The sequence below is a fragment of the Otolemur garnettii genome, unplaced genomic scaffold (genome assembly GCF_000181295.1).
Source record: "Otolemur garnettii isolate 467f Iridium unplaced genomic scaffold, OtoGar3 scaffold00002, whole genome shotgun sequence".
Lineage (NCBI taxonomy): Eukaryota > Metazoa > Chordata > Mammalia > Primates > Galagidae > Otolemur > Otolemur garnettii.
Genome location: NW_003852397.1, coordinates 30,550,321 through 30,564,550, shown reverse-complemented (window position 1 = coordinate 30,564,550; position 14,230 = coordinate 30,550,321). Strand labels below are relative to the sequence as shown.

The 14,230-nt window shown below is 42.1% G+C and overlaps 1 protein-coding gene across 1 annotated transcript in view; it reads left to right on the top strand.

Moving 5' to 3' along the window:
- Positions 1-14,230, top strand: part of ACPP (acid phosphatase, prostate) — a 51,000-nt gene that overhangs the window by 25,239 nt on the left and 11,531 nt on the right. Inside the window, exons 7-10 of the mRNA XM_003781699.3 lie at positions 1,315-1,447; positions 5,739-5,821; positions 9,308-9,411; positions 12,757-12,926. Coding sequence (XP_003781747.1) covers positions 1,315-1,447; positions 5,739-5,821; positions 9,308-9,411; positions 12,757-12,926 — 490 coding nt within the window. The remainder of the gene's footprint in view (positions 1-1,314; positions 1,448-5,738; positions 5,822-9,307; positions 9,412-12,756; positions 12,927-14,230) is intronic.

The window sequence follows — 14,230 nt, the reverse complement described above, 5'->3', positions numbered from 1 at the left end:
TGCCCCTTATTTATTTTGTAGTCACCAAAGAATGCTGGATTCCTGTCCTAGATTTTAATGAAAAAAAAAAAAAAAGCAATGTTATTATACAGAAGGAGGGGGGGAAATTACCTGGATTTCTAGATATAAAAATAAGCAAGCCAACTGTAAGTGAGGCTGTTGAAATTCGCTTATCAGCAAAGAACCCCTTCCTTGTTATGCAATGGTTGTTGCTTGATAAATTATGAGAGTGTTTTTCCAGGCTGTATGGTGTTTGTCACTCACCATGCTTCACCTTCTGGCCAGAAGGAGTACTCTCTGTTCCTGTTTTCCCAGCCCTGTGTACTAAATCCTGGGGGCAGCATTCTGACCACAGGCCTGGCTTATCTGCTTGGGAGTCTAGGGCGCAGCAATTACTTCTATAGTTCTGTCTCAAAAACAAAGTTTGCCCCCTCCTTGAGAAAGTTAATTCACCCAATCACTTATTACTTTCCCTGCATTTTCACTTTGTCATTGGCATCTGTTTTAATGAAGATTTGTTGGCCTTATAAAAGACTCTTTGATGGAAACAAGAGCTCACATTTTAGTTCTACTCTTGATTTTTTTTTTTCTTCCTCACTGCAGCTTGATCTGACACTATTGCAAAATGTGGCCATATTACAGGGTACTTTTTCCTATCTTGCTTATTTTCTCTGTAGGTCACTCACTTCGCTTTGGTCTCCTCTTTCATGAACTCTTTCTCTCTCATTCCTGCCTTTGCAACTGGGAGACTCCTTATCAACTCTTCTAATAGGTAATAAATATTGTCACAAGGTCTCTACATGACCTGCTTGCAGTTACTCATCAATTTAACAAAATAACAAATATGTGCAGTGCAGACTTTTCCCAAGAGCCTGAACAAGAAGTTGACGGGATGGATGTACATTATTGTAAACTGGCCTCTCAGGCAGCCCATACAGCTTTTAAGGAAGAGCCGTCACCCTGTCAGCTTGTGTCTTTCCCGAAAGTTCATAGAAATATTTCTAACCCTAAAGGAATGAGGGACATTCTTGCCCTACTGTACTCTTACTTTGCAAAATGTGAATCACCCATTGTCTCAAAGTTAAGCCAAATGCTATGGACTTGGCAGCAGGAAAATTAGTTCCTCTAAATTTTTCTTCTGAAAATCAATACCACTGCTTATCCCAATATAAAATTTTTTTAGAAAGAAATGTCAGGTTGAAAAAGATTGCCCCAGTCATTCTTATGGGGCAAGAGAAAAATTTAAAAATGAACAAAGAAGGCAGTCATAAATTAAAATATACCCACAGTTTGTTTCTTTTTTCTTTGCTTCAGAGTGTTCACAATTTCACTTTACCTTCCTGGGCTACCAAGGACACCATGACTAAGTTGAGAGAATTATCAGAATTGTCCCTCCTGTCCCTCTATGGAATTCACAAGCAGAAAGAGAAATCTAGACTCCAGGGGGGTAAGTACAAAAAAGTGAGAGGAGCTTATTGGATCTATGTCGGGATGATCTGGGTCTGAGCTTTCTCTAATCAGCTGCACGACCTGAGGCCACTTATTCACCTGCTTCCACTCTGCACAATGGGGATGATAATGGTAACTACTTCACAGAATGGATTCAAAGGAACGTATGTATACAAAGGGCCTAGGAAAAGCAGTACTTTGTACACAATACACTGTTAATAAGCAGGTTTTTCTATAATCGTCAATAGCACCCACTCTGGACCTTAATCTGGAAAACAAAAGCTTTGGGCTAAAGCTAAATGATACTTTCCATCCCTTCTATGTTAAAGGATCAAGGATTTTTATCTGAGCCTGTGAAAATCATTCTGGTGGCCTAGAATATGAATTTTTCAAGTGGGAAGTATGATAAAAATGGCCTGTTTTCTTAAAACCCTGAGTGGTGGCCATTGTTTTAGCTGGTAATACATTTGTCAGGCTAATTATGCTCTGTAATTTTTGCTGCAGTTGACAAGTTCATGACACAGCTTGGAGTTTTCCATTAGCGATGAAAGGTGTTGGGACTTATTTATCAGTGATGCCCCTTCTTCATTAGAACTGGCCCTTTAGAGATAGGGCACCCTGCCATAATGCAGGTAGACCCAGGAAAAAGAATGCTGAATCCTTCTAATTAGGATAAGCCGGTGGTAGAAAAAACCCAGGACCAGGCAGGACAGAGAGAGATGCTGGGGCTGCAAGGACAGCTGCATAGGCAGGCCAAGATTCCTGGGTTTCAGGTTTAGATGTCACTAATATAGGTGTTAATTCTTAAAACTAAAGATGAAGAGCAAGAGAATGTCCATCATGTCAGGTGGACATAATGAGGAAAGTCCAGGCCATAGGATGTGTTCCACATCAGGCTGATACATATATTCTAGACAGAATATATGGCTAGAGATTAAAATAATCACATCAGGATTCGAGCCATTGCCAGACCCTCTTCACCACAGGATCAGGACATGTCCATCAGAATGCCAAGATAATACATACAGGAAAAGCATATTGGGGGCTAGATAAGACTGGGAAGATGTTCACGCAGGGCCACTTAATTAGAGAAAGAATTCAGACCACTGACCAGAAGAGGGGTCAATTAAAGCTAGAAAGCAGGGCTGTGTGTCAGATAAAAAGAGTGAGGCAAGCTGTAGCTTTTCATGAGGTATAAAACCAGGATGGCCAGGAGCAAATTCTTATGAGATGAACAAAGTAGGTTGAGACAAAATTTTAAGACAGTGGCCGTTAATGATCTGAGGATGTTGCAGACCTGCTGTTAACGGAGTCCTGGCTGCATGGCACAGAGGCAGACTTTATAGAAATGTACAAGTCCTTACTCCACATTAAAGGCTGGAAGAAGAGAGAGCATCAAGAGAGGAGGCTGAGATAGAACCTGGAGTGTTGGGAAAACTTACTCGGCAGGAGACAGACTGTGTGTAGGGGCAGAGCCTGGGAAGAAACTCAGTCTTCCGTGCTTAACAACAAAAGATTCAGAGGACACCTCATTAGCCACGTATGCCCCAGGCCTCATTTCTCGCCTACCAAGTGCCATCAGTATGACTCAGTCCCAAGTGTCATCATATGATGGAGGCGGACTCTTGATTTATTTCCTCCAACCTACTCATGGCGGATTCAGAAGTCTAGCCCCTCATTACTCAAAGTGCAGTCCATTTTCCAGCAATATCGGCATCACCCGGTGGCTGGCCAGCAACACAGAATCTCAGGCTCCACCCCCAAACCAGCTGAATCGGAATCTGCATTCTAATAAAATTCCAACTTGATTTATACCAGACAGGTATTGACAGTAGTCTAATAATTAGTGCCGAGGTATCGATATATGAATAAAAAGCAGAGTTTATCTTAGGCATCTGCTCACGTTTCCACTTTTCTCTTCCCCTGCCTCTTGGAAGATTGCATTTGAGAGCATCTACTTCTCCCTGGATCTCAGTTTTCCCATATGAGGAGGAGATTAAATTAGATTCTGTCTGTAAGAGTCCTTCCCTGAGTTCTACTCTAGTCTTGGGCTCTGAAGGCCAGCAGTCACGTATACCCAGCCATCTGACTTTCTGGACAAAGTTCAGTGCCGTTAGTGAGCCAGCCAGGAAATTCGTTTCTGTGTGGTTCTGCCAAAACACAAACTGAGACTGCTGTTCAGATGTGAGAGAATTTTGTCACCTCCCTGCTTGCTGAATGAAGCAGCTAGCAGGCTCCCACACAGAAACGTGCTTCACCTGGGGGATACAGAGCAGGGAAACAACATCAGCACTGTGACCAGCATCTTTTTTTTTCTGTCATTTAGTTTCAAGAGTGTCACTGTTCAGTAAGATACATACATACATGCACATAAACACACATAGAAAATACCCTTAAGGCTAATTTAGGAATATATGGCTGGTCAAATCAGTTGTGATCTCTTCTTGCTCTACACAATTGGTTCGCAAACTACTGCCTGTCAGCCAAACCCAGCCCACCACCTGTTTTGGTAAATGAAATGTTATTGGAATGTGGCCCCACACATTTCCTTTGTGCATTGTCTGTGACTGCTTTCATGTTACCACCACAGTTAAGTAATTACAACAGATCTTTTGACACATCAAGCCTAAAACATTTACCATCTGGCCTTTTACAAGAAAGGTTAGCCAATGTCTGCTGCAGCCCAGGAATGAAGGAAATAAGGTTTATGTCTTCAGAGCAATGGTATTTTGTCTCGTGTATGTAGATTTAATAAAGGATGCAGGAGGGAACTTAGAAGGTAGCTTTATGCTACCGTGTGCTCTAATTATTAAGGTTTTACCATGCTAGATTCAAAGCCCAACTTCTTATAAGTTGTATAATTTTAGACAAGTTGCTGAGCCTCTCTGAGCTTCAGCTTCTTCACCTATAAAACAGAATATTGGTGTGCTAGAGCCTGGGGATAATTGTGACAGTCACCCTTAGTTACTTCTGGGACAGGGGTATAGTCATCCCAGTGCCAAGAACTGATATCATATTCATTACCAAAAGGCATCTGTTGACAAAGGGCAAGTTGCTGATTGCAAGTGGCTGTCATCCCTCTCAGAAACTTGACCACAGAGTTTAGTATCAACATGGCATGATGATCAAGCCATGCAACCCTCCCTGGGATGAAGGGATTGAGACCTGCTATAGATGCAGCATCTAACTTCTTCCATTCACAGTTAAGGAAATCTACCATCTATAGAAGGAGCAATCACCCATCCCCTTAATTAAGCCCTTATTATGCTTACTGGTACATAGACTTATCTCTTCTTACTATTTTAGGAGACTTTTATGGGCGGGGCCGATGTCTGATTCACTTAGCACAGTATCAGGCCCATCACAGCTGCTGGGCAGCAGAGTCTGGGATCATAATCAGTCTGTTAACATCAATGCCTTGCACATTACCAAACACACACACCCCACTGGTCATTCTTAAGCCAGGAAAGCACATGCATAACAGAGAGACCAACTGTGGAAGTTCCGGAGGCAACATGGCCCTCAGAAACAGAGTCTGGCACCAACCACAAGGTGCCCCAAGTCTGCAGCATCTGAAAATAAGGTGAGGACTGAAGGCTGTTCATCTGCCTCACTCCACCTCAGGAGCAACGGCAGTTAGGTTTCTGGATATGAAGGCCAAAAGGTTTCCTGTACCAAAGACAGAACCTCAGGAAGAAGCTAAAGATGCTGGTTACCCCCTAATAGTGATACCTAAGGTAACCTAGAGAAATGGCCCACAGATAACCGTCCATGACCTGTGTAGTCATCTAGACAGCTGCCTTCTCCCATGGCCTCCGGTGGGTCTGACTGCCAGAGAGTGAAGGAGAGGGGTGAAGACAGGCAAGTGCCTGCAAGTGTCATTTCAGGTCTGCTCTGGAGAAGGGCACTGGCTACCAGTTGTCTTGTGTGATCTGAAATGCCATCTGCAGTTCCTTCCAAGCATATCAGCCTCCTAACCTGGGCCTTAACAAAGCTGGTCTCATGGTCCTAGTGTGCCAGTGCAGCTCTTGTTTTCCTCCCATTGAGTGGCTTAATGTCTCTGGGCTTCAGATTTCCCACCTGTAAGTGAGGGATAAGACAGACTAAGGATTCAGTAAAACATGTGTATAAACCATTTATAGCACACGTCAGATGCTTAACCAAAAGTGAGTCTTTGCTTCTCAAGTCATGGCAGGGAGAGCCCCCACCTAAGAAGTGACAAAGAACCCGAGAACTAAAAGATGAGCCTGTGTCTGGCTCTGCTGCAGTGTTTACCTATCTCCTTTAAGGTGTTCTGGTCAAAGAAATCCTCAATCACATGAAGAGTGCAACCCAGGCCGCAAGCTACAGAAAACTTATCATGTACTCTGGAGTAAGTATTTTCGTCTTCATTTAATATCCATTTGTTCAAATGCATAATCTCTCAGAGCATGGGGCCTCATCTTCATGACTCAGAAGAGGGTAGTACCTGCACAGAATTTTTAGAATTAAATGCATCATTCTGAGGGATTTATAATCTAATACTTACAAGAAGGAATATAAACAAGTAAATACCATGCAAAACAGTATGGAAATGCCATGCAATCAAGTGTCCTAGTGTCTCAGAAAAGGGAGCCGTCTCTTCTGTTCTGAAAGGATGAAAAGAGAAGCAGGAAGTCTTCCTGGAGGAGCAGCTCATCCCAAACAAGATGGAGGAGGTTTGTATGCGACCCCTCACCTGTGTGTGGGACATACAAATTATTAGGATAGAGGTGAAAGGCCTGGAACATTATATGGAAAAGTTAGCTCTGAGTAAATGTTAACTATGTTGCCCAAAACTTAATAGCCTCATGTAACTATTTTAATAGTAATTACGATTAAATAGAATGAAAAGTTAAGTCTTTCAGTTACACTAGCCACATTTTATATAGCCAGTGGCTACTCAGTTGGACAGTACAGATATAGAATGCTTCCATCATTACAGAAAGTTTTATTAGATAGCCTGATACTGAGTCTCAAAAGTTGGAACTGGAGGCTGTGGCTCAAGTGGCTAAGGCGCCAGCCACATACACCTAAGGTGGCGGGTTCAAATCCAGCCCGGGCCCGCCAAGCAACAATGATGGCTGCAACCAAAAAAAAAAAAAAAAAATAGCCAGGTGTTGTGGCGGGCTCCTTTGGTCCCTGCTACTTGGGAGGCAGAGGCAGGAGACTCGCTTGAGCCCAGGAGTTGGAGGTTGCTGTGAGCTGTGATGCCATGGCACTCTACCCAGGGGGACAGCTTGAGGGTCTGTCTCAAAAAAAAAAAAAAGTTGGAACTGGAAGGCAGCTTACGGCCATCTTGTACTGTGGCTGCTTTGGTTAATGTGGAGAGTAGCAAGGAGGCAGAGGACAAGGCCCTGCGGTGTTTGTGCAGGGAAGCAGGGCAGGGCTGATGGGATAGGCACAGCATTTCAGAAATTAATACTCCCTATAGAATGACTAGATGTTTGGAGCAGGCTATAGTACAGAAAGCCTTTGTAATGTAGAAAAATGGAGAGACAGCCTAAAACTAAGGCAGCAATAGGATGGGAAAAGAGGTAAGTGGGTTGCAAGGAAAGCTGAGTGTGCATGTCTCAGTGATGAATGGGAATGAGAGTGGAAGGAAATGATGTGGAAAGTGAAACAACAGAGGGAGGCAAGCTTTCAGGTCTCCCTGGAAAGAAGAAGGGTGGAACAGGTAACAGAAGTGATCTTGGGCCAGGAGAATGTATTGCGTTGACAAGGGGTTTGACTTGCCACAGGGGCATCCAAGCAGAAAACTCCAGATAGATAGTAAAGGACAGAAGAGGGAAAGGGAAGGAGAATTGCAGCTTATGGTTGGGGCTACCATTGGGAAAAGAGAGAAAAGAGAGAGAGAAATCTTGGAGATGAAAGACTTCTATCTTGGAACAGAAGCCAAGGGAAAGGGCAGTGTTGGGGGAAATTCTATGGATGTGTCCTGCATTCGAGTGCCTGCTGGGTTGTCTGTGATGAACAGGGAAACAGGATATAGCATGCTGACTCTTCCTCCTATTCCCCAGCACAAAGAATTTCTTAGCTGAAGTTTGGCTGAAGAAAGCCATGTTTTCATCCAAGAATGTGAAAGGTGATTAAAGATACACAATAGGGAATTTTGCTTATTGTCAGGGCTCTAAATGAAACAGACTAAGTTAATAACCCACAGAGGGAGCAGAGTATAGTGCTTCCTGGAGAGAGGCAGCCCTGCAATTACTCAATTCAGCCAGTTTTTTTAGTTTCTAATCTGGTTTCGTTTTTACTTGTTACGTGCTTTCTAGTAAGTCATATCTGAAACTTTCTTCTTTTCTCCATTAGATTGCTTCTAATCCCCCCCCCCCTTTTTTTAGAGACAGAGTTTTACTTTGTTGCCCTCAGTAGATTACTATGGCGTCACAGCTCACAGCAACCTCCAGCTCTTGGGCTTAGGCAATTCTCTTGCCTCAGCCTCCCAAGTAGCTGGGACTACAGGCGCCCACCACAACGCCCAGCTGTTTTTTGTTGTTGTTGTTGCAGTTTGGCCGTGGCCACATTTGAACCCACCACCCTTGATATATGGGGCCAGCACCCTACTCACTGAGCCACAGGCACCACCCTTTTTTTTTTTTGGAGACAGAGTCTCACTATGTTGCTTTTGGTTGAGTGCTGTAGCATCACAGCTCACAGCAATCTCAAACTCTTGGGCTTAAGCAATTCTCTTGCTTCAGCCTCCCCAGTAGCTGGGAGGACAGGTGCCCACTACAACACCTGGCTGTTTTTTTTTGTTGCAGTTGTCTCTGTTGTTTAGCTGGCTCTGGGCTGGGTTCAAACCCACCACCCTTGGGGTATGTGGCCAGCGCCATTACCACTGTGTTATAAGCACCGAGCCCTAACCCCTTTTGAATATGCATATGCTGCCATATGGGTTAGGCAGCCAAATCTTATTCCCTATTGCAGATATGAAAACCAAGGATCTGCTAAGATTAGGTAGCTAATCAGTGGCAAACCTGGCATAGAAAACTACTACCCTATGCCTTCCAGCCACTCTGAGATCAATAGTTAACTTTATAATTTATAAGCTGCACCCTCAACTTCCTTAAATTTTATCTATCCTAAACATTTATAACCTCATACACTCTCCCACGACTTTGAATCACAGATAAGCTAATGTTTTTGTTTTTGTTTTTGTTTTTGAGACAGGGTCTTAATGCTGTCACACTTGGTAGAGTGCCGTGGCATCACAGCTCACAGCAATCTCAAACTCTTGGGCTTATGTAATTCTCTTGCCTCAGCCTCCCAAGTAGCTGGGACTATAGGTGCCTTCCATAATGCCCAGCTATTTTTTGGTTGTAGTTGTCATTGTTGTTTGGCAGGCCTGGGCTGGATTAGAACCGCCAGCTCCAGTGTATGTGGCTGGCACCCTAGCCGCTGAGCTACAGGCACCAAGCCAGATAAGCTAATCTTTAGAAAAATGTAATCTAGTATTTATGTGTTTCAAAATACTTTAAAATTTAATGAAAATAATGAAACAAGCTAAAGGAGAGATAGGCTTTACTGGGAAAAGCGATAGGACTTAAAATCATAAAATTCAGTTTGAATTTACTTTCCTCCATTTGGGAGTTATGTAACATTAAGTTACTTCTCTAGGTTTTAATTTTTCCATCTTTTAAGTGGAAATAATGGTATTTATGTAAATTACTGCCTAGCACATGGAAAATGTTTTTTTCCTCTCTACTTACTAAGTCATTGAGGATATAGGAAGTTTAATCAAATCAGAAGTCATCATGGTGTTCTGCAAGTACTAAGTATGCATTGATTGTAAATCTAAACTAGAGGTTTAAAAAATGTTGGACTTCCATCTTTGCAGCATGATACTACTGTGAGTGGCCTACAGATGGCGCTAGATGTTTACAACGGAATGCTTCCTCCTTATGCCTCCTGTCACTTTATGGAACTGTACCTGGACAAGGGGTAAGTGCTTTGCAAAATCAGCATCACTGACTCCAGGTTTTGTTATTGTTGACTAAAGTATTGTTGTGTCTGTCTACCTCTGGCTTGGTTTTATATTCAGAGAGAAAAATGGTGGTAACAGTATCTTTGCTAGTCATGGCTCTTTTTTTCTTTGTTTTCATGAATACTTTTATTGGGATACAGTGTGCATACACAGTAGATGAAAAATTGAAAGAACTACCCTAAGTGACCTAAATTAATTTTTTTTAATTCATGTAAGCATTACATTATTTTCTTGGAAAACACAGGCTGATGGATGGCAAGAGAAAAATTAAATTTCTTGATGGTTATATAATAATATTCTTTCAATCAAAGACTTTAAACGTATCCATTCACTTTCTGGTGATTTATATCCATTAGTCAAGATTCTTAAAGTACATCTTCTGACTATTGTTTACCTTGTTGTGACCTGATATGGCCCTCCCTAGCTGATCATGGTCTAGCTTGCACTCACCAGAAGTGTTAAAGAGGCCAAATTTCCCAGTTTACCCAGAATAGAGGGAGTCCGTGGAACATGTGGGTTTCATTGATAAAATTAGAAATGTTCCAGGAAAACTAGACAGAGTTGATCACCATAGCCATGGTCATACCAAAGATTTGTATATGCTGTGACAATGGCATTCTCATTGGAAAGAAAAAGGTGTTTGGGGCAAGTTACCAGACTCCACAGGGTATTATTGGTGGAAGAGGCCTTCCATTAGAGACGGGGAGATAGACCCTTTATGGCACCTCTAACTGGGTGCCAGGCATAATGTAGTAGAACTAAAATGTGGTCTTAGCTAACCCTGCCCTCAAATATCTGGATGAGACAAGACCCATAAAATGGAGACTAGCCAAATAGAGCATAAACTGGGAGTGAGAGGACTAGAGACTTATTTAAAATGCTCTCTGTATAACAAGCCCTGCACAAATCTACCCTTTTGAAGGCCATCTCTGGACACAGAGTTAATAAGCCCAGCCAAAATCCCAGGATCAGCTCTAGCAGCAGGCCCCATCTCTTCAGGGGTAAGATAAGAGAAGATATGGACATTATACAGACCTTCCTCCTTTCTGGTTTCTGTACCCACAAGGTGTGGAGCTTACTTTATTAGGGTCTAACCACATTTTTTTTCCCACTGAAAATGTTTCTCCTACTGCAGTTTTTCATACTGCTTTGAGTAAATCCATCTTATGAATCAAATATGGGGTAAAATATTTTTTCAACTGAGATACACTGACATACAAAAAAAAAATAATTGACCAAGAGCTACATACAGATCAAGTCAGATTTATTGTTATATTGGGATTTTTCTTCTGGGCACTCCAGAGAAATATCAAAGGTTAAACTCGATTCCTTTTAAATTAGGAATAAGGAGACTTCCAGTTGTCAAATACTGTACACGGCTGCTTGTTAGATGATCCTGACCACGAGGTGATACCACTTTTTCCCTGTGAAAAAATAAGAAAGGAGACAGAAAGGAAGAATATTTTATACTTTCAACTATCTTCAATATATAAACTGGTCAGGTTGTAGATAAGATAACTAAATATATACTTAAAAGTTTTAATATTTAATTAGGTACATAAATTTAAAACTACAGATTATCTGTTAATAAAATCATTAAGTTGAAAATGTTGCTGTTTTCCATTGTCACGTTTTCTGAAGCAGTTTTATCCAAACTCTTGGTATGCATCTTTAGCCTGGTGTCTTTACCACTAGAATCAATTTTGAGTCCTGTTTTCCAGATACATTCACTACTAAGGGTAATTTTGGCTTCTGTACAAATGAACCTCAAATTCTCAGAGATTTAACCCAATGGAAATTAATTTCTGTCTTATCTAACAGTCCAATGCAGGACTGGTCCACAGGAAGTGAGTCCCCCATAGTGTAATTCACATGCAGTGATTCAGTCACCCAGGGCTCCCTCATTAGGGCCTACGTTTTCAAAAGGGCTATGCTTATCTGCAGGCAGCTTATAGGAAGGAATGAAAGGGCAGAGAAGACAACCTGGTATCAACCACTTCAGCCCAAAGAAGACATATCATTTCTGCTTGCATTCTACTAATTTTAATTAATGATTTGTTCCCACTTAGGTGAAGGAGTCTGGAAAACATAGTCACTTCTGAGGTCTAACTCTATTCTATGGAAAGAGAATCATGAATTTTGACATACAACTGGTCATGACATATAGCTGGTCATGTAGGCCAATTATTGTGAGACAGAAGATACTATCACTGGAAAAGTCATTCTAAGATATAAGATATACTCATTCATATAATATTAGGAAAGTTTTAAAAAACATATTTATAAGTTAATATCTGCAGTTACTATGTTTATGTGGCTTTTTAAACTGATATTTGAAAAGATTTGTTTATAACAACATCCAAAAGGTGGAATGGTGAGGTTACTACCCCAAGAAGGGTCACTAAATCCGACCTGAATTTCTCTCCTTCTCTAATTGACAAGTGACTTCAATAAGGAACTCATTACTAGTTTTACTGAGGTTAGTTGAGGCCTCCAAACAGTACTTTGTTTTTTGAAATAGAGTATTGAGTAAGCCCTTCTTAATATGACACAATGTATGCACTTGTATATTTACCCACTCCCTCTTTCTATGGGATACTTTTCTGATAAAGCCTGGCCATATATTTAAGTACATAAGTTATAAATTATTCAGTTCCATGTTTATGGCCTAGTTTAGGAGAGGGGAGATACATCCAGGGGAAATACATCCAGGTGGGAAACTGAAAGAAATAGTGAGAGAGGAAAAGAGAAAAAAGAGGAAAGACCAAATGAAAAGCCAGAAAAGAAGAGAGAAGGAGAAAAAAAACCCCAATCCCCTCACCTGCCCCCACTTCTTATTCAAAGTCCCAACAGCTCCCCCAGCTATCACCTCTCAGCTCCTCCTCTCCCAAAGCATCTTGGTCTCTACCTCCTATGCCTCTGTAGATCTAACAAACCAGCCTTCCCATTTCCACTTTCCAGACCTGTCCCACCTGTCTCAATCTCCCCATTCCCACACCTGTATTGGCTAAAAATCTCCTCATTCCCATACCAAACTGAAACAAAATTAGAAAGGTAATAATGTTCCAAGTACCTGCAAATTCAAAGCTGAATGGACTATTGAAGGAGCATGTGGTTGTAAAATCTGCTGGAAGAACAAAAGGAACAGCTAAGGCTTTAATTCTGGTAACTTCAGAAAACCTAACCAAAAGTTTTTCCACTGGTCCCTCGCCTGACATATTACAGTCCAGGTAGAAAGACATTCAGTGGCTTTTCAGCAACACAGAGCTCACAGGGCCCTCCTGTCTGCCTTTTCCCCTCAGGCAGTACTTCTTGGAGATGTACTACCGGAATGAGACACAGCACGAGCCACACCCCCTCATTCTACCAGGCTGCACCCACAGCTGTCCTCTGGAGAAGTTTGCTGAGCTCGTTGCCCCTGTGATCCCTGAAGACTGGTCTGCAGAGTGTATGATCACAAGCAACAACCAAGGTACTAAGGACATTATAGATTAGTGTGCACAGAGACCTCCGTAGAGAGGATATTCAGATGCCCTTTCTCAGGGCAGATGGTGCTCTGAGTATGTACTTTGGCCACTACCCTCAGCTTTAAGGAAAATAGGTTTGGGGTAATAACTGTATGTTTCACTCTCAATTTCAGGCAACTCCTACCACTCTACCTGGCCCTAACCCCATTTACATAAAACCTGTTTTGTTTTTCGTTTTTTCCAGTGTTACTATGAAAGTAAGGTGACCAGATTTTAACATTGGTAAAGCGGGACACCATTGGGGGTGGGGGGGCTGACAACAATGCAAACTTTGATAAGCAGTTCTCAATAATCAGTTCTCAACAATTATTTGTTATTATTAAAGTCTAACATTCTAAAATTAACAAAAATAATATAAAATGCATATCCTGGCGAAATAGCCACATGGCAGCCGAAACCGTATATTCCCTTCCTGTTCTCCTGTATTCCCTAGCTTGTCATGCATTCTTTCCAAAAATCAGGGCTTTTTTAAAACACCACAGGACACAGGACAAATTGTTAAAAATCGGGACTGTCCCGCCAAAAGCAGGACGTCTGGTCACCTTATATGAAAGGCCAAAATATAATGAGACCTAAAACTTAGGTCAAAGTTCATGGGGCTGCCATAAGCTATAAGATTGGCCACACCAGACCTTTTGTTGTTTAAGGACTTTCAGATTTTGCTTGAGCAGGATTAGATGAGGCTGTTCTTTAAATGTCTGAAGCAGAACAGATTTCAAAGGACACCCACAATCTAGGGTGGGAACAAGGGAAGGAAGATGTTAATCATAGGCTCCTGGGCAAAGGTGCAACTCGCCATTCAGTTCCAGCCCTCTCTCAGAGAGAGGCAAAGAAATAAGATACAGTGGGGATGTGTAGAGAAGTATTCTCCACTGGGAACTTAGTCCTGTCTGTTTTTATATTGATGTCAAAACAAATTGGGCAGCAGAGCCAAAACATGAAACATGTTTGGCCCTGGAACATTCATGTTCCTTTTAAAGAAACAAAATCAGGCTCAGCGCCTGTGGCTCAAGTGGCTAAGGCTCCAGCCACATACACCTAAGGTGGCGGGTTCGAATCCAGCCCGGGCCTGCAAAACAACAATGACAGCTGCAACCGAAAAAAAATAGCCAGGCGTTGTGGCAGGCGCCTGTGGTCCCAGCAACTTGGGAGGTGGAGGCAGGAGACTCACTTGAGCCCAGGAGTTGGAGGTTGTTGTGAGCTATAATGCCACGGCACTCTGCCCAGGGGGACAGCTTGAGGCACTGTC